Genomic DNA, 21,837 nt, shown 5'->3' on the forward strand with positions numbered 1-21,837 from the left:
AAGACATGATTCTGGTTTTATATAAATAATCCTTTACAGTACACATAAATTTTCCATTTACATTCAGTAAGTTCTCTGGACTAGGTGTTGTTATATATTCTGGTCCTTTAAAATCACAGAGTCCTTTCGGTGCATGTACTTGGGCAAGTGTGAGTTACCGCACTTTTCAATATTACCTCTCATGGACAGACTAAAGCATTTACCCTTACGAAAAACCTTCCCTATTGTCAGTGTATGGTCAGTTTATGTCCAGTGTGTTTCCAGTGAATAATACTCTTAAATCCAGTTACTTGCCAGCCTATTTCCAGAGCTGACAATTAACTGACCCAGTGTGTTGCCACTGAATAACCATCGTGTGTCCATGTACTTGTCAGCTAATTTCCAGATCTGAAAACCAGCTGTACAATTATACTTCCAGTCTGCTGTCAGTTTATATACAGTTTGTTGTCAGTGATGTTTATAATGACATTTTAACAAAATTTCATTGATTTTTCATATAAAATTATTTGAAGGAGCTAAATTATATAGAGGTATCTGGAAATAAAACACTGACAACAAACTGGCAACAAACTGGTATGCAGTGTCAATCTGGCAACACACTGGATACACAACTGACAACAAGCGGCTTTTTGGACTTTCCAGTCTGTTGTCCTTGTATTGTCAGTGCGCAGCCAGTCAACTGGAAATATTTTTCTGACAACACACTGGCATATTGCCAGTGTGTTGTCATTGTATTGTCAGTGTAAAGTCAGTCACAACATGCCAGGCTCTCTTACATGGACAAGAGAAACACTTTAGCAAACTGGAATCATTATTTAAAGTTTAAACTAAATTCCTTCATGCAGTACAAAGTTATGAGCACTTATACATTAGTGTGGCAGATGGACTAGTTTTGTTTGTTTGTTTTTGGTTTAATGTCGTTTTTCAACAGTATTTCAGTAATGTAACAGGGGGCAGTTAACCTAACCTGAGTGTTCCTTGATTCTGTACCAGTACAAACCTGTTCCCCGCAAGTAACTGCCAACTTCCCCACATGAATCAGAGGTGGAGGACTAATGATTTCTAACACAATGTCGTTTATCAAATAGTCAGGGAGAACATAAGCCCTGTCCGAAGATCGAACCCGCGACCCCATGATCCATAGATCGACGCTCTACCTACTGAGCTAAAGATGGACTAGTATCCCAATATATTGCTTACTTACTTACTGTCAGTATTACTAATCTTATTTATTTCCTCCTTGGAAAATTGTCTTTATTACCATTGTATTGTCATAGCATTGTCAGTGTATGGGAAGTTTGTTTCCAGTTTAGTGTCAGTATATATTTTTCTCTATTTATCTTTATTAATGTTTAATATGAATTTTAATGTGACTTAAAACCTTCATTTGCTTGTGACTCAATTTTAATACCAATTAAGATTTGCAATATTTCAATTATCAATAATATAATATTGAAACCAAAGGAGATTATGGTAAATTGCAAGTTTAATTTTACAGGGTAGCGAAAATACATGACTTTTAGATTTTCTGTATCTGTTTAGCACAAATACTTGTTGCGGACAGAATCTGTGTTACAATGAAAACAATAACTGTAAAATGATGAAAAAGTACCTTTACAATGTGCCCATCAATGCTGGAAAACAATTGAAAACTGAAAATAATTTTGGAGGGAAAAATGCAATACTTGGCCATTTTGATAAGGTGTCTTGTAATATTTGTTTTGCTGTGAAAATTGCTAAGATGGGTATATTGCCAGTGTATTGCCAGTGTGTAGCCAGTGCATTGCCAGAATCTGCTCTCAGAGTAAATTTATATCCACTGTACTGTCAGACAGACAGAAAATTCATACAATATTGTCACTTATGTAATTTTTATCTCGACTATTCAAAGAATAGCCGAGTTATTGGACATGCCTGTATGTTTTTTTTAAAGAAAATTATGGCCTTTTTTCGACTTAGAAGGTTAAAGTTTTGTATGTAAGCTGGTATCTCAGTACTCACTTATGGGAATGGATTGAAACTAATTACACGCTTGTTCACTGTCATGATCTGACATGCACTAAGCAGGTCCCATAACTTTTTTTTTCAAAATTATGCCCCTTTTTCCACATAGCATTTTTTGCTTAAGTTTTTGTATGTAAGCTGGTACTCACTAATGGAAATGGATTGAAACTTCACACACTTGTCCACTGCCATAAGCTGATATGCACTGTGCAGGTTCCATAATCCTGTTTTGCAGTTTTACAAGATTATTCCCCTTTTCCGACTTTTGTCTTCATTCAATTGACAAGGCTCTTGAGGCATTGCTGTCCTCCAACAGCTCTTGTTTACAATTCCAGTGTGTTGCCATATCGATTTGATTATAGAAATTATGTTTTTTATTTCCAGTTCCTTGCCATTTTCCTGCCAGATTTCTTCCAGACACTGGAAACAAGCTGACAATATTGTCAGTGTGTTTACATGCTGATTGTTATGAGCCAGTTTATTGTCATATAGTTTGCAGGTTATTCCCAGAAACTGGAAATAATATGGAAATAGTGTCCATGTTATTTTCAGATAGACTTTTTTTCTTGGAAGTTTGTTCCCCTGTAGGAGTCAGATTATTTCCAGTTACCTTTTTTTTTTGACAGACTGTTACCAGATCATTGACAGTTACCTTGCAGCTTAATGCCAGCTTGTTTCCATATTTCATTTTCGTAAGGGCAGTATGTTATTATTTTGCTTGGATGGATTCAAACATAATGCATAACATTGCAAAACGAGGCATATTTTTTGAGCTGCAAACAATAAATCAACTTTCATTTTTAACTGTTTAGATTAAATGACTATTTCATTTGATTCATTATACATTTTGGTCAGAAACCTCCCTGGTCCAGCTGGATCAGTGCTACAGAAAGTTGTACTGGCATGGAGACAATTTCTACTGGATTTGTTGATGGACAAGTGGTTTTGTTGAGCCCTGCCCAGTTTGGTGAACAATGGATAGGAACTACCAAAGTGCACACTGTCAAATTTTTTGCAATTTGGCCATTGAAGGTATCATGACCATAAATATTGTGACAAATTCTGGTGAACATTGGATGAGTAGTGCTTAAGTCAGACAGAAGACTCTGTCAGTTTTTGCAATTTTCAGTTATTCAAGGGATATCTCCAGAGCCACTGCTAAAATCCAGTAAGTTATCAAATCATGTCTAAGAATATTGTGAACAAGTTTAATGAACCTTGTATAAGAACTGCTCAAGAAAGACAGCAGACAATTTTAGTGGATGCTGTCCACTCACAGGCAACAACATAATACATCCCATTTCATAGATGTATAAAAAAGACATAAATGTGGAGACATGCTCCTTTAAGCTGAAATAATACTATACTGCCTGGTCTTTGATATTATTTCTCAACATAAACAGATATATCTGACAAGAGGATTGTTTTGTAACTCTGTTTTGATCACAAAATGCATGCTGTATCAGAGATTGCACTTGTATGCTACAGGTGGTTTATCATGTTTTGTTCAAATGTCAAAATGTTAATCTCTACATACTCTATGTTTGTATAACACAGGTCTGATGATGCATTTTTACCACCATGGTTGCAAACACAGATCTTCACAATTTCCCATACCCTTGAAATATGACAGATTTATATATTTTGCTGTTTGAAAAACATGCTTCAAAGAAACTCAATTATTTACATAATTGAGCCGTGCCATGAGAAAACCAACATAGTGGGTTTGCGACCAGCATGGATCCAGACCAGCCTGCGCATCCGCGCAGTCTGGTCAGGATCCATGCTGTTCGCTTTCAAAGCCTATTGCAATTAGAGAAACTGTTAGCGAACAGCATGGATCCTGACCAGACTGGGCGGATGCGCAGGCTGGTCTGGATCCATGCTGGTCGCAAACCCACTATGTTGGTTTACTCATGGCACGGCTCATATTACACCATTTTCTTACTTTTTATAATGAAATTTTACCACATAGTCTCAAAAAGTCAAGATAGAAATGTTATATATTCATAGAGTACAGTTTTTTATGCACTTGTGGTTTAAAGCCCATCTGCAAAATCTGCTTCTTACCAAATACCATGGAAACTGGATATAGTTAAATGAGAGATAAGGAACCCTGTGGACAAATCTATGGTTCTCCTTTAAAGTGTTGGTACTGCTGTGGTTGTATTAGGATGCAGGTGGTACAAAATACTTTAATGAAACTTTACTTGCCCTTCTTCGAAAGTATCACAATTTCAGATACAACACACATTCTGTGGTCTGTAAGTAAAATCTTATATGATTACTCACCTCCTTTTGTTAACCATTAAGAATTTGCTTTCAAAAAAATTATATGGCTTATAATACAATCAGAGACTGACACCGGGTACCGGTGTAAACAGAGCTTGCTTCCTTAAAGGGCAAACATTTATAAAACAATTTCTTTTATTAGTGATTGTAAAAAGGATAAAAACATAGAATGAAGTGTGATTCACTTTACTAATTATAATAATCTACTCTCAAAGTCAGTTAAAGATGTAGAAAAGCTACAGTAACATATTTTCTAGAACAGTAGAACATATCCTTGAAATATTTTAATAACAAAACCATTTTTGTTACCTGCATTATGTCAACAGAATTGTATTGTTTCTGGACAAAACTACAAAACAAAGTAATTTGCCTTTTAGAATCAAGGTGTAACTTCTTTCTTAAAAATTTTGCAGGAAACTGCTGCTTCATCTGGAATCAGTGACAGTTGTCAGGAGCATAATTAACTTCTGGAAAAACCTCACACCCAAGACCATCTTAGAACTAATTAGCTAGGTGATATGTTCTTATAGTCAAATCCTGGAGTCGCTATGGAGCCCTATAACACTATATACTCATGAAAAATCATAAAATACCTGATATTTCAAAGGATTCTTACTGCAACATTAATCACAATCTATCACTTTAAACATCAGAATAACAGACATAACAATTTTCATTACAACATTGCACAATATCACCATTTCCTACAACCTTTTGACATCAAACTAAATTATCAATAAAATAAAAAATCATTGGCTTCAATTTATATGAAGATTCTGCTTCAAACAAACTTCAAAGGTGTAACCTGAATCACTAAAAGTTCATAATTTCAAGTATATTTTCAATTAATTCAAAATTCTTCATTTGGACACCCTGCCCAAGTTTTTTGAAGTTACCATTGCTACTCTGTTAAAGAGATTACCTGGAGAACACAGTTTTGATTCAGTTTGAATCAATAAAATCTAAATTAAACATCAGTGGAAGATAACAAATTATCAGGAATGTCAATCAAAATATAAAACATCTAAATGCTCATAAAAAAACGTAAGATGGTACATCTTTTTTTAACCTTCCCTTTTTTAATGAGATCAGACCGCCACTTAAACAAATACCTATATCATAAACCTGTCTAACATCAAAGAAATTTGTTTGACATTTCGAGAGTTTTTCTAAATATACCAATTACTCTAAGTATCCTCCTTCTGTAAAAAACAAGCAATCAGTTTGGCCACTTTCCGAGAAATATAATAAATCGTGCTTTGTTTATAATAATTTTATCAAATATAATGGAATTTAAGTGTGTCCAAGTTCACATGATCAATTATTCAATGGTTGTGTTTTGTTAAATCAAAGACAGTAAAGTTTCTTTGAAGTAGCCGACAACAGACACACGATTTACGTAAAAGCTTCCAAGTATACTTGCATAAAAATATGTTTGTAAAGAAAACATTTCACCTCATTAATAATATGTTTTATTTAAAATATGCGAGCTGTCACGCAAAAAAGACCATATGGTTAATTTTTGGCACAACTTTAATGTGTCAGAAAAATCTTTATCCATTAGTAAACTTTGTACTTTTTTGGAAGTAGAAAATGCATGTATGAAAAATTTCAATATAAAAAGTGTAGGAACACCTTCCATAACTTGATATTGTCCAGCCATTCATAATAATGAAAGAATTTGTGAAATCAGACCATTACAGAAAAAGATATGGCAGTTTGAAATTTAAGAAAATGGCACTAACTTTATTAGTGTGTTTATGATGTCATTTACACATTGCTGAAATATCTATTTAGCACTTTCTACAGTTTCTTGGGTTTAAGATGTAAATCATAGTAATTCCCTAATAGTTCTATTGTAAAAAGATGACAAATTATTTCACAGCTTTACAAAATACTGTTCAAATAAATATATTACAAGAGGACCATGATGGTCCTGAATCGCTCACCTGTCCCAACATGACCCAGTTTTGAACTGAGTATGACATCATTTTTTTCTATTATTTGACATAGTGACCTAGTTTTTGAGCTCATGTGACCCAGTTTTGAACCTGACCTAGATATCATCAAGATGAACATTCAGACCAACTTTCATACAGATCCCATGAAAAATATGGCCTCTAGAGAGGTCACAAGGCTTTTTCATTATTTGACCTACTGACCTAGTTATTGACGGCACGTGACCCAGTTTCAAATTTGACCTAGATATCATCAAGATGAACATTCTGACCAATTTTCATGAAGATCCATTCAAAAGTATGGCCTCTAGAGAGGTCACAAGCTTTTTCTATTTTTAGACCTAATGACCTAGTTTTTGATCGCAGCTGACCCTAGATATCATCAAGATGAACATTCAGACCAACTTTCATACAGATCCCATGAAAAATATGGCCTCTAGAGAGGTCACAAGGTTTTTCTATTATTTGACCTACTGACCTAGTTTTTGAAGGCACATGACCCAGTTTCAAACTTGAACTAGATATCATCAACGTGAACATTCTGACCAATTTTCATGAAGATCTTGTGAAAAATATGGCCTCTAGAGAGGTCACAAGGTTTTTCTATTTTTAGACCTACTGACCTAGTTTTTAACCACAGTTGACCCAGTTTCGAACCTGGCCTAGATATCATCAAGATGAACATTCAGACCAACCTTCATATAGTTCCCATGAAAAATATGGCTTCTAGAGAGGTCACAAGGTTTTTTTATTATTTGACCTACTGACCTAGTTATTGAAGGCACGTGACCCAGTTTCAAACTTGACCTAGATATCATCAAGGTGAACATTCTGACCAATTTTCATGAAGATCCATTCAAAAGTATGACCTCTAGAGAGGTCACAAGGTTTTTCTATTTTTAGACCTAATGACCTAGTTTTTGACCGCAGCTGACCCAGTTTCGAACTTCACCTAGATATCATCAAGATGAACATTCAGACCAACTTTCATACAGATCCCATGAAAAATATGGCCTCTAGAGAGGTCACAAGGTTTTTCTATTATTTGACCTACTGACCTAGTTTTTGAAGGCACGTGACCCAGTTTCGAACTTGACCTAGATATTATCAAGATAAACATTCTGACCAATTTTCATGAAGATCTTTTGAAAAATATGGCCTCTAGAGAGGTCACAAGGTTTTTCTATTTTTAGACCTACTGACCTAGTTTTTGACCGCACGTGACCCAGTTTCGAACTTGACCTAGATATCATCAAGATGAACATTCTGACCAATTTTCATGAAGATCTTTTGAAAATATGGCCTCTAGAGCGGTCACAAGGTTTTTCTATTTTTAGACCTACTGACCTAGTTTTTGACCGCACGTGACCCAGTTTCGAACTTGACCTAGATATCATCAAGATGAACATTCTGACCAACTTTCATAAAGATCCCATGAAAAATGTGACCTCTAGAGAGGTCACAAGCAAAAGTTTACGCACGGACGACGGACGCTGCGCGATCACAAAAGCTCACACTGTCACTTTGTGACATGTGAGCTAAAAATAAGTTTATCTGCAATTTTACTTCCTGTTGCTATGGAAACAAAATGGCTTCAACTTTGATCAAATATTGAAACATTCACATTTCCTTCATTTTTAAGTCGATTTTGGAAATCTTTTCACTGCCTTAAATGATTAAATAAGACTTAGTAGATAAAGTTACATGTACCATAAAAACTTTTCATTTGATAAGCCGCTTCTTGCAGCAATCTTGGTTGTGGTTAAATGAGCGCCACAAATAGAATGGTTCACATATAGGAAAACAACACTTCAATTTTCAACAACATTAAAAGATGATAACATCAACAATTAAGATACCAATCCAATGCCATTGAAAGTGAAGTGATTCCTTAAAAATTTTCTACCATTAAACAGAACAGGGATCAAAAAGTCATCAATTAAGATCATATCTGATGCAACAGTAAAAATAAGTGCTTAACTGTTCTATCTTTTAATTTCCTGTTTTTAAGTTTTTACTTGCCTCTGTGACCTTGACATTCATTGTTCAAAGCACCTGCACTCAATGGGACAATTCAAGTGGACATTTTTTGGTGACCTTGATGTTGACCTTCACACTGAGTGCAAGGACCCCATTGTAACAGTGACTTGGATAGAATTAAATTGAAATCTGAAGGCGACAGTCAACCCTAACAACTAAAACATTATTTCAAAGCAGAGTATTCCTAAGTCTTTAATGGTAAAAGGCATTTCTGAGGATAGCCTTGACCTTACAAAGCGCAAAATGTTGAAATGGGCGTCTTCTTATCAATGCAGTAATCCACTTCTTGTGCTGATGTGACAATTTAGTGTATTGTATTTCAAAGAGGAAACAACAGTTGAAGCATGGGTTAGTAAAGGACTTTATCTACATCAGAAGGTGCCAAAATTCTTTCCCATTTTTTGTCAAAAACCTATCAAGCCATAGCAATAAAATCTTTTAAGAAAAATAATTATCCTTTTCCAGACACACATTTTCAAAGAAGTTTTTCCAAATGTCAGGATGCTTCTAGTTGAATAGTGTGTGGTATACACTTGTCTGTATATTGATATAATGAAATGGTTTGGCACTGGGCTAGCCAAATATCCAAGTGAGTTTCTCTATCACAGAACATACCTCTGAAGTAGGTAAGTCTTTGATCTCTGCAGCTAATTTGACATTAAACATAGATCACCTGGTTGGTACCTGGCCTTCTTGCTCCTAATGTATCATACCCTTGTTAGAAGTGTTTGTGTGATCTGAGCTACTCTGTTCAACCAGAATGCCGATTGATTTGAAGTCGTTATCCACTCTTGTGATGTAGTTTTTCTGTTTACTGAAATTTTTGCCAAGGAAATCACTATCCTGATGCCAACATATCTTATTTGCTTTTACTGGTGAAAGAACACCAACAAAACAAAAACTTTGCGAATAATAAGCATATAATACAAATAAATTTTAGAAGAACTTTAGTTAAATACACCCTCTCCCTGCACATCAGCATTATGACTACATATCTATTATCAGCTGAACAGGATACTTTTATACCATGTATAGCTCTCTAAGAATTATTAGTTGCATCACTAATCTTTAGTTCATAAAAAATCTATAAAATACCTATGGACCATTGCATAGACAAATCACTGTAATGTTCAATATACTGACTGATCCAAAACTGAATCATTGACATGTAGAAAGAAACATCAAGTAATTTTCAAAAAGAAATTTAAGAAGAAATTGTTATAACCTTTTAACTAATTTTTTTTCTTAGTCATCATGATACTCACAGAAAAACACCCACTTAAACAAAATACAGTCACTTTTTATCAAGACTAAAAAACAAAAAAACAAAACAGAAATGTCAAATGTTAAAAAATGAGCCACTGGAAATATATTTTTCAATTTTCTTTACATTACTCTACTCGATACCACAAAAGTAGTTATAGATGCTAACATCATAATTAAATGAGGATGTAACTGTTCCACAATCCATCAGCTCAAACTCATGTACTTTTATGAAAACCATATTATATAAAAATGTGTAATAAAATGTAGCAAGATTATCTGTTTTCATTTTTAATATGGTGTACTACCCGCAAAACATACCGGTAATGTGTGTATATATCGTTGGTGGTGAAAATATTTCAAAATGCTTAGGTTTCACTCGTATATTGTACTTTAATCAAAACCATCTATAATAAAAAGTCTTATATATTTAAAAATCCAGCGGTACTTTCCTTATTCTTATAGTTTTATGGTTAACCCATTTATTGTAACTGCTGTCAGAAATGTTTTTATGAAGATTGTGCAGCCCTATAAATGAGCTAATCTCAGCCAGGATCTGTATTGTGGTATCATCCTTCTTCCGCAGGCAAGTTTCTACTGATTCCCTGATGTCTGACTACAATACTCAACAGTATTTAATAGAGGAAAAGTAAAACTTGATCACTTAATGATTACAAAATATACTTTTAAGTAACAAAAAAAGAACAAAAGATAAAAGACAAGTATAATGCATGGTGAAAAATGACTTTCTAATTACACTGTATCAAAACTTTCAACACCCATATTTTTCTTTGTACAATTTTTTTTTTGCATAATATAACATAATTATATAAAACAATTTTTTTATTCACATGTAAACGAGTAAAATCTAATTTATTGAACCCTTTATAATATATATCAAGCCCTTTTTTTTCTTTGCTGGAGTGCTGGTGCGGGGAGAGACCACACTAATACTTTTATTCTTCAATGTTCAGTTATAAATAATATTCAATTATTATTTGTTTGCCGGTTCTTATGTGATAAATAACTAACTAGATCTACTTTTATAATTTAAAACTTTCATCTTATGAATAAATTAACCCTTACCCTGCTAAATTTCTATAATGAACTTGTCCATCTTTCAATTTGGACACGACCATTAACTGTTAAAAGGGGTGCTTACCGAAAAGGTACTGGCTGAATAGCAAACAGTGCAGATCATGATCAGACTGCACGGAAGGCAGGTTCAATCGTGTCCAGCATGAGAAGGGTTAAGATCATTCCAAAACTTGTGAATTATGCAGGTACATGCAACAATACACATTTGCAGTACCGTGCTAACATTTTCTGTTACTTTTTTGCGAGATAACATTTGTGTCATTAATGTGCAAGATGGGTGGTTTTGCAGTAAATTCATTGCTTTACTCAACTCAACATCTTTTTTTATGATTTCAATGGAAGCCTGCATTTTTTTATAGTTGCTGAACGGACAGTGAGTAATGGGGAAGATGTCAGTTATAAATGATATATTACTATAGTCTGATTGCAGGCTGAGATTAAATGATAATCCATCAAGAAATCACTGGCATAAAATTCTCTAGTTCCTTTAATATATTTCTTCTACTGTAAGACAGAAATATTTCTGGAACATTTTAAACTTTAATATTGTGCTCAAGTCTTACTTTAGAAGTTCACAATTTTATACCAGCAGTAACTCAGTTCAGCTGGTAATGCTCTAGCAGTACTGCCTTTTCAGAGCATGCTTTATTAACATTTTAACATGTTTTTTTTTTCTAAGAAATTCCAGTTAAAAAGAATATCTTTTTTTCATGGACCTAGAATTTTCAAAGAAGGAACACAATTTGCATAGTCAGGGCCCTGTCATACTGTGAAATCATTAATATTTGTGGGGGACTAATTTTCGTGGTTGAGTCAATCCACGAAATATAATCCCAACGGACAAGTAAAATTCCCATTCATTTTATGTTCAAAAGTTGAAATCCACAAATTCATATCCCAACGAAATTGCCATTTTGACCAGAACCACGAAATTACGAAATTAAATGATTTTACAGTAAGCTATTTACAAAAACTGGTACATCACTAAACCACATCAGTATTGTTTTTTAATGAAGTGAACAATAAATTTCACCACCCATCTTCAAACTATTTTGATAGTTTCCTCTCAAAATTAGATATGTATCTTTTAATGCATGCACAGTTATATCATAATGTCCCCTTTTGTAAACCAGTATCAATATCAGAATTATCAGTCTTCAAAAAATCTTCAAAGTTAGATTATCAATAAAATTTGAATTCCTACCCTCTAAACTAATGATTTCACTTTAGATCTCTTTTTCAGAAATTGCTATTAAAGATTACATTTTAAAATGCTTGAGGGTTTGCCACAAAATTTCAAGTTTTTTTATATAAAATGATAACACAAGCATTATAATAACAAAACTCAGCTCTTTAAAAATCCTATAAAATGTCTATGATTTTGAAAGAGCACTTCATTTTTGTAGGATGAAGAAAAATACTGCTGATTTAATGGCAAAACCTGATTCTGACAAAAAAAACAACAACAAAAAGAATATTTTTAGATGAAAGAAAGAAATGATTTATGTAGATCGTTTAATTCATGAAACAAATTTGAAACTGATGATCATGTGACTTCTGAAGAGCTTATGATTTAGGCAGAACACACGATTTAAGAATGAGCCAATTAGATAAGCACACACTTTAGAAAGAAACCCCTGGATGATGCTTTAACCCTTACCAATTGCTGGACATGACTGATTCTGCCTTTGCAACCAGTGCAAAATCATGATCTGCATGCACTGCTCGCCATTCAGTCAGTATCTTTTTGGTAAGCCCCCCTTTTAACAGTTAATGGTACTGTCCAAACTGGAAGATGGACTAGTTCATTATAGAAATTTAGCTGGGTAAGGGTTAACATAAGTGCAAGCTTTAGAAAGAAACCCATGATTTGAGAAGACAACAGATTATGCATTGTTTAAAAAGAACACATGCTTTATTAAGTCACACATAATTTACGCAAAATAACTGATTTAAATATAATGATTACAGGCAGTCTGTACCGATTCAGCAAGGATGCATGATCAGTAGAAACCAATCACTACTGTTATATAGCCTTACTTTCACCCTGACAATGATGAATTAATCAGTGTTGTTTACAGATGAGTATCACCTCCACTACTGTTTCTAAGTGACTGGTTAGCAAATTAATTAGCTCAACACCTGTAACAACTTGAAACATTTCGAGATACATACATTCTTGGCCACACTCAGTACTCACAGAAATGAATTTTATATGAAAAAAAAAATGAATAAAAATATGTTGCCCAAAGTCATAGATGAACTGATATATTCCAAATATTTCTCTGACAGTAGGCCTATATTTATCTCTTTTTTGTTTAAAACATATTTTGTAGCAAATAATATTTCAAAATGACTTGATTTTTTTTTAACAATTGATTATCTGAAAATAACAAGTAAAACAGCCATTTCACATCATTTTCACCTGTATTGTTCAGAAAAAATATTTAATATTATTATGAAAACTAATTAAAGTTGATTTATTCATTCTAACATCAGTTTCAAGCAAAGTCTTAACAGCTGACCAAGTCTTCAGCATTTCACCAGTGCCTGTTGCTTGGTTAGAGGTTTTAGAGATTTCAAATTTTGTCCCCTCGAGATTCCAATGTATGACATAACCAGGCAAATATATCTACACTAACTCCATAACAATCATGCTTTAATAGTATATAGTTTGTCAATATCCAGTGGTACATCTGAGGAAAAATACAACAAAACACAGATGTCAAAATTTTGGAAGCTATTCATTTACTTTTTTCTTGCTACATCGAAGTCCTCTTTTAACTTGTATTTTCAAGCAGCCATCGATAACAATTTATTACGTTTAGCAACTAAAAACAATTTGATAAGGCATTTAAAAAAGTCTGAGACACTTCTGAAATTATGTAAAATTCCAGTTTTCATTTCAGTTGTAGAATTATATAACAAGCTCATGAAAATATATTTGATATTTTTAAATTTTCTGGTGTTTAGTGATCTGAGTAGTAATCAAATCAACCCAGCTAAAGCCCAATAATCTGTTTGTAGAAACTATGAGATGAATCAATCAAGTGTTTCCAAGTAATCTGTCAGTCCCAAAGGCCTCTATCCAATGTCAACATTCTGCTGTCAACTCTTAAATTACTTATACATAGATGGAAACTATTTCTGCAGACTGGCAGGCAATTTAATCTTATTGACAGTACAGCATCACATCAGTATAAAGGCTGAATACCCTTGTTTAATTTTGTCATAAATTTCTTTCTAACTCTTACTCTGCTAAGTTTCTAAAATGGACTACTCTATCTTTCAGTTTGGACATTACCATTAATTTATAGTTCATACGGGTATTAACTAAAGATGTACTGACTGAACAGCGAACAGTGCAGATCATGATCAGACTGCCTGGACGTGCAGGCTGATCTTGATCTGCAATGGTCGCAAAGGCAGATACAATTGCCGCTAGTATGCTAAAAGAGCTAATGAAATTGATGCACACTTTAGTACCGAGATATAAAAAATATTTATGATGAAGGATAATAGTAAAAGTTTTGCAGTCTACCAAACAAGGAGATTTTAAGGTAGTGACCCTTTAATAGCTGGGTCCGCATTTTGAAAAAAAAAATTCAAACAACACCAAATCACAGAAAGAAAGTTGTTCTGCATGAAAATTGAACAGCATAGAAAACATGCGCATTACTCTACAAAACAATTGTCAATTGACTGCTATATGCATTGAAGTACAGAAAAAGGCTGCATAAAGAGTGGGGGAGGGGGCACACTTTTCAAGTTTTGGACAGTTCAGTGCCTTTAAAAACTCAGCATTTTCAAAGAACTGTTACATAATTTTTATCTTTCTTCTGATGCATTTGCAAAAATGTCCCCGTCCTGAAATTTCACACAACTAGGTTTAACATAGTTTTCAGCAATTTAATTATTTCTTTACAAATGGCATTCACTTTTAAAGGGAGACAACTTTCCAGCATATTTTAAGTATCCAGTCGTATGGGAAGGTACAGTAAAACATATAATGGACAGGCAAGATTGTTGATAAAGATGTTGTTTATTTTAATACCAAATATTTTTGTGGTTTGGTGATATACTGCTAAATCTTTATGACAACTGGCAACATTCTCACAAATATATATTCTCATGAATACTTTTTCAGCATTTTTCTGTATTTAATATTAAGTACCTCTGTATTTAATATATAGTAGCTCCGCATGCACACAGGCAAATGCAGTCAAAGAATGCAATTAATACTTACTGGGAAAACAATAAAACAGAAATTGTTGATTGCTGGTATGGGTCCACTAACTTAAATGACGATTTCATGAATTGCAACTGGCAAAAGAATATTCATCAAGTTATGTTGTTTATTGAGATATCTTATAAAGAATTAGGGTGTTTTTTAAACATACATGAATCACAGTATTATAAATTTTCTTTCCTGAAAAATGAAGTATTACTTGTCTAAAGTGTACTAGGTTCCCTTCATTAGTGTTATCTAAATTCAGTGTGAAGATTTTGGCTGAAGACAGACTACTGTTGATCTATGATAATAGACTAACAGGAGGGCGTCAGAATGGTAATTGGGCAAATAATAATCATTGATTGTAACTGCCTCCCCACAGACTCCATAATACTCTCATGTTCTGCCAAATTGATCTGACATAACTTATTTACTTGCAAGCATCTCTTCAGCACTGATGGCCAAATAAAAAAAAGCTGGATTTTTCACACTGTACAAAACCGGGGAAAATGTAGTCACACTAGACTGTGTCATTTAATATAAAGTTTTTTGGAGTAGACTGTATCTAACAATTAATATTTACAGCCTACAAAATCCTGAGAATATAGCCAAAAATAATTAAGAACATACCCCGATAATAAGGAATTACACTTTTATTTTCCATAATCCTATTTAATGTCTTATATTGTTCAAAATAATCATAACTCTTGTATATAATGGCCATAAACAGTGGAATCCAATATGCCATTTATTTCCAAGTGAGCTCACTTGCTCTTTTTAATACTTACATTGCCAGATAATCAAATATAAATAATAAACTGTCTGCAGATTCTGTTCAGCTGATGGCATCTACTTATTTCCTAAGGATATAATCATTCTATTTAGATAGGGACATAATTTTTTTTCAAATAAGCTTCAGCTTTGGGATGCTGTTAACCCGATATTTAACTGGGTTACATTAACTTCAAATTGTGCTTATTTTGGGTAATAATACAGCTTTTAGATCAATTTGAAATTTTGACCTGATACAGATTTATTAAAGTATTTAATATTTCCAGTTACCTCCCTTTAAAAATCTTGAACAATATATTCATCTGGTATTTGCAGCTCATGTGTGCTCTTAGGGGGGGGCATAAAAATTGATAAATTAAAGTGTTTTTGTATGCAGTTTTTGTGCAAAAAAGCAATAACACACGTGTATATTTTGTTGACCACACACTAGACTGTGTGTTATCATTACACCAAATAAAAGACAGAATAATTATGTTTGCTTCAATTTTATCAACACCATAAAAATTTCAGCGTTATCATTGTGGTTCAGTTATATGTAAATACTGGTGGCTCTGAAATTTATTTTACATTTTTAAGAAGACACCAGTAATTGTTGCGGGTAAACTGACTGCTAGTACATTATAAATCATGGTTTTTGTCCTTTCACTTTACTTCATTAATTTCATGGCAGATTAGGCTCTCGCCCTGTTGGAGTGTTTGATTTTGCGATTATTTCCTTTTATGTTGTTATTTCTGTTTACTAAAATCAAATTACGAGAGCTGTTGAACCTTGTCCCCAAACATGGATTGAGTAACTCATTTAAAGTGGTCAGATTTGAAATAACAAACAGGATCAGTTTAAATCTTGTTAGTGTATTTACACAAGGTTTTAACATAAATGTCTAAAATAATCTATTTATCATATATTTTGTCAAATCATTCTGTTTCACACTGCAGTGAAAGTCCAGAGTAAATATTTTACAAAATTTTGTTAAATATACCAAAAGACATTACAGACACAAATGACAAAGTCATGACTGACAAAATATGAACTGTTTTCCTTTATTCTTTTGATGAGACCGAAGGTAATGACAAAGGTCTAGAAAGATGATTTTATATAAAAATGAACATCATCATATCATCCCCATTTGCAAGAAGAAAAGATTGTACCTTGGCGAGACAATGTATATGTCTTTTTCTTCACTTCTTAAAAGAGAAATCAATGGGCAAAGAAATTTGTTTAAAAGAAAATATCTCTATCGATTTCTTTGACAACAGCTTATTACTTCAATTTTTCAGAAATAGGATATAGAAACACATACTGTCTTAAAAAAGTTGTCTCCCCTTTTTGTTTTGCAAATGGCAGCATTTTTTGTGCTTTTTTAGCCCTAGAGACATATTGCAAAAGGAACAAATCTACCACTTCTTCAAGCAGGGAAAACTGTCTGGAAGTGGACAGGATTATACAAGTGAGCTTGTAGGAGTATAATTCACTAAGTCTTGTACTGTGACTACTGTTAGAGAGAATCATACACTTTACACTTACCAGCACCAAAGGCAAAGAAGAAACTTTCATGTGGATGACTGTTGAGAAGACTTGCTACTCTGTCTGCCATTCTCTCATTCCGTTTGTTTATAAGCTCCGTCTGGAAATAATTATTTATAACTTCTGCTGTTTTTATTTCACTAGGAGGTATAGAATGGTTTAACAAGTTTGGGACCTGCGTAGAGTCTTTGTTAAATATGATGTCATTTAGGTCCCCACAGTTGTAATGATGGATAAGATCGTCTGTGGTATAAGGTATTGCACTATCTGAGAGTCTGTATGATTCGTGTTGCCCTAACGTCCGGTTCAAAGCAAACAGAACCTGAAATACAAATATATAATATAAATATATAATAAAAAGATACAAGTTTTGAATTCGTGGAGAGAATTCTCAGGTATTAGTACCGCAAGTTGTAGGTTTTCATAATAATTATGAAACGGTACTAATTTATATAATCAATTCTATAAGCCTAAATTAGTGTCTTTGAAGTAAAATCAAAACTGATGTACTAGCTCATGCCAATAACACAATAACTGGAATTCATGTTTTAGGTATATAATAAAACAAATTCATTAAATGACAATGATATCAGCACTCTTACTTACACTTCATGCCAATATCTGAGTTTGCTGTGCCAATAACCTTAAGGCACACAATATTACTGTTCAGTAAGTGTATTATGAAGATTCAAAACTAAGAACAATACCATTTGAAAGATAATATATATCATCAAGACAATTTACTTTGTAAATTCATTTTTGCCATGTATTAGCTCTATTTTAAACATTGCTGCAGTGGCGGTGACCAACCTGAAATATTTCTGGATGTTTTTTCCAGACAGGAAATTTCAAATGCTTTAAATACTTTTCAAGACATGATGCTAGTTTTAATCTGTAGAATTTACTAGATATCTTTCCTATATCAGTTTAATGAAAGGTATGCATGTTCCAATTAACCTTGACAAAAACAACAACGAACTTGCCGCTGAAGCACAAGCTGTCAATTATAGGCCACATAAAAACTTGCTGCTGTTTTTACGGCCCATATAATTGTAACAATACAAGACACAACCTTCTCTTTATTTTTAATGAATGTTTGAAGTAAAGCAAATTTTATTGCTTGTCACAGAAAAATAAAGAATATAAAAATTTCACGCATAATTATAATTCATAATTTTTGTTACATATGCAGTGATTCAAAAACAGAAATGTAAATTTTAGACTATAAAAGAAACGTGCAATCAAATAAAAACTTGCCGACGAGTATACAGTATAATATTACCTGACTCCAACTCACCTCTTGTCGAGCTTTAGGGAGACGTTACTCAATAATCTTAAACAGTCTTCAAAATTAAAGTTATTCGGTATCTAAACAGTTCAGAAATATTTTTTTCTTCTTTTATGTACCTGATACAATTATTTGTTTTCGAAAGAGGATTTAAAGCAACTGCAAATTTAGTCTTGCCAGTGAAATAAATCTTTATTTAGGAATCCAAACTACTGTTTGTGTTGTGTGTGAAGCCCCTGTAAATCAATGTTTTCTGTTACTTCATGTCCTTTGATCTGGCAGATACAATAATCCACCTGTTATGTTTACAAAATTTATATGCTTAGTTTGAATGTAAAGAACTCTATATCTTTTTTACTTTTTATCTATCTCCTCCTACCTGGTGCAATTCAAGCTGCTTGAAAATGTTTACAATTATTGTTCTTTTCTTTTTTGCAAAACAATCATACAGGGCTTGTTTACTTTAGAACAGTACTAGTCCAAAATGTTTTGCAGTTACTCATGGTAGGACACCTGGATAACTATATTTTGATTATTTATAGGATCATAATTGTGAAGAAAGCTTATTTCCTATTTAAAACACTTGTGAGTCCATTTCCTGTAAATTAAGTACTTGAGCCCCAAGAGCTCCCACTTTCTTGGATATGAAAATTAAAAAAGACTGAGAAAGAGGCAGGGAGGGGGTTGGAGCAAGTGCTTTCAATATATATTTAATAATTCTTTGACATGTTATAAATCATATGTATCCTCTAATATTTATATTCATTTCGAGTGTTAAACAAGAAAGTTGCATAAAAAGCACCTTTTCTTGCAATACAAAAATCGTTTGATTTTATGTTTTATTTACCAATTTATTTTCACTTTGCAATTTATTATCAATAGCCCACCCATGGAATGTGCTTTTTATTGAAATAAACAGTTCAATGATGAGGGGTTTGTTTTGCAGTGTGTGTTGAAATATTGAGATAACTTCTTAATCTTCCACAAGTATATCTGTTAAAAAGATATTTTTTATTTGCCATCAGCAAAGTTATCTTATCTATCAATTTAAATGTTTGAGATAAACAAATTAAGAATGTATGAACTAATTTGCAAGTCATTATGAATCCTCACTTTTGCATAAATTTCTCCAGCTTTACTTCAAAAGATCTCCATGAAAAATCAGGCATAAATTTATACCCATATTAAATAAACAAGCAAATTCGATGAATTGGTATCCCCCGCCGAAAGGGTTTGTGGTGAGGAACGGCAAAACAGTGTATCCCGCAAAAAATTAAGGATGTTACTAAGAGGCAAATAATTTCATTAGTCAGAACCAATTTAACAGAAAATGAATGCTATTTTTTGGTGGTGGTGGTGGGGGCAGCGGGGGTGACTGGGTGAGGGTACAAAACATCATATGTTGATTATAAATACTGATGGAAAATCAAAAATTAAAAATCAAAGGCCTGAAGGGCCTGAGTCGGCTAATGATTGATGTACTGCTAATGATTGATGTACTGACAGTATAGTCTACCAGTTTCAGTTTGTTTTTAGTTTTTTTCTTAAAATTTCATAACACAGCTCGATATTTACCCAAAATATTATATCCGGATACGATTACACTTTTCTCCAGTTTCAACAAAATATTTTACAAATTGTGATGATACGAAGACATTTAGCAGCAATTGGCAGTATCTGACATTGAAGTTTATGGTTAAATTACCTCTTATTTAAATCTTTTCATAAAAAAGTTGTTTCGTTTCGTCAAAGCAGCCAAACATAGACGATCTACTTTCGATTTCAAAAACTACAAGAAAATACAATTTAATGTTTCGCCGATTTGTTTATTTCTCGAAAAATAAGAATTAAAATCATTTTTAATATCAGTAGTAACGAAACAAACCAGTAAGAGCTTCTTCTTCCGATAATTTATCCGTTTACTGACTGCAAAATTCAACCCACGCAAAGTTTATAGAAATCATATGATGCGTGTTTACGTTCAATCTGGGAGAATTAAGGCTGATCGGCTGTTACCTAACGCATCCAGACGATTCAGATTTTGTTTTTAAAAAAGCATTGTGTGCGTTTCTGTAATTTTATATACGTTTTTATACGCTTAGAAATTATAAGACATGCGTATTTGCATTATTTCTATACGTAATTTACGCTAATACGCATCTTATCTGGAGCCCTGTGGAACTATTTTTTGTCTTTCGCTGGATGTTACCCAAGCTTTGTAAGCCTGCGCAATTCTTAAAATGCACATTTATGCTTAATGAGTTACATTCAAGTATTGCACAATTACAAGTCATAAATATGACAGATTACATCGTATATTGGTCATAGCAAAGGGAATTAACACAACTTAACTTCATTCATGCAGTGAACTGTTTGAAGTTTGAGAAATCTAATTGAACTACATCCCCTCACGTGTTATTCGGTCCATTTAGAGAATCGCTGAACAGCAAGGACTCGTCAAAAGGCTTTCAGCCTTTAGCCGACTCAAAAAATAGGGGGCGGAGCTATGCATGCTTGGGGTGGTGGGCATTACTGGGCAGAGGAGTTTGGTGGGGGAATGGTACAACTTTGCATGTTGATAAATATTCATGGAAGGTTTGAAAAAAAATAAAAAGGAATGAAAAATTATCTTTTTTTTTTTTTTGGTGGGGGGGGGGGGGGGGGGGGGGGGTGTGACCAAGGCAAGGTGGTGACCAGGTGTGGGTACACAACTTCACATGTTTATAATAAATGTTCATGGAAAAGAATGAAAGAAGTTTAATGAAATTCTACCAATTGGTTGGTTTGTTACGTACAAATCTGTAGATTTTTAAACAATTAAAGGGCAATAACTCTAAGAAAAATTGACCAATTAAAAAAAAAAAATAACGGGCATCATTGAAGTATGTTGGTTCATATTTATTTCATGTTTCATGAAATTCTGCCAGCTTGTTACTGAGAAATTGCTGCTGACATGGATTTTTCATTAAATCAAGTGCAATAACTCTAAGGGAAATTGACCAATCAAAAAAAAACTTGACGGGCATCATCGCAGTATGTTGGTGCATGTTTATTTCAAGTTTTATGAAATTCTACATGATAGTTTAAAACTGAGAAATGGCTGCGGACGGACATTTTTGGGCATTTTCATTAAATCAAGGGCAATAACTCTAAGAAAACTGACCAATCAAAAAAAAATTCTTGACGGGCATCATCGCAGTATGTTGGTTCATGTTTATTTCAAGTTTCATGAAATTCTACCTGCTAGTTACTGAGATATGATTGCGGACGGACACACGGACGCATGCACTCCCATGACGTACGGATGTGACGGACAGACAATGCCATTTCAATACCCCCCTCCCGA

The 21,837-nt window shown here is 33.4% G+C and overlaps 1 protein-coding gene across 1 annotated transcript in view; it reads right to left on the minus strand.

Annotated features, from left to right (window-relative positions):
• The window catches only part of LOC123525812 (metalloprotease TIKI1-like), a 71,694-nt gene that overhangs the window by 19,294 nt on the left and 30,563 nt on the right, over positions 1-21,837 (minus strand). Inside the window, exon 8 of the mRNA XM_053539670.1 lies at positions 17,204-17,525. Within this exon, the coding sequence (XP_053395645.1) occupies positions 17,204-17,525 (322 nt within the window). The remainder of the gene's footprint in view (positions 1-17,203; positions 17,526-21,837) is intronic.

The sequence above is a fragment of the Mercenaria mercenaria genome, chromosome 3 (genome assembly GCF_021730395.1).
Source record: "Mercenaria mercenaria strain notata chromosome 3, MADL_Memer_1, whole genome shotgun sequence".
NCBI lineage: Eukaryota > Metazoa > Mollusca > Bivalvia > Venerida > Veneridae > Mercenaria > Mercenaria mercenaria.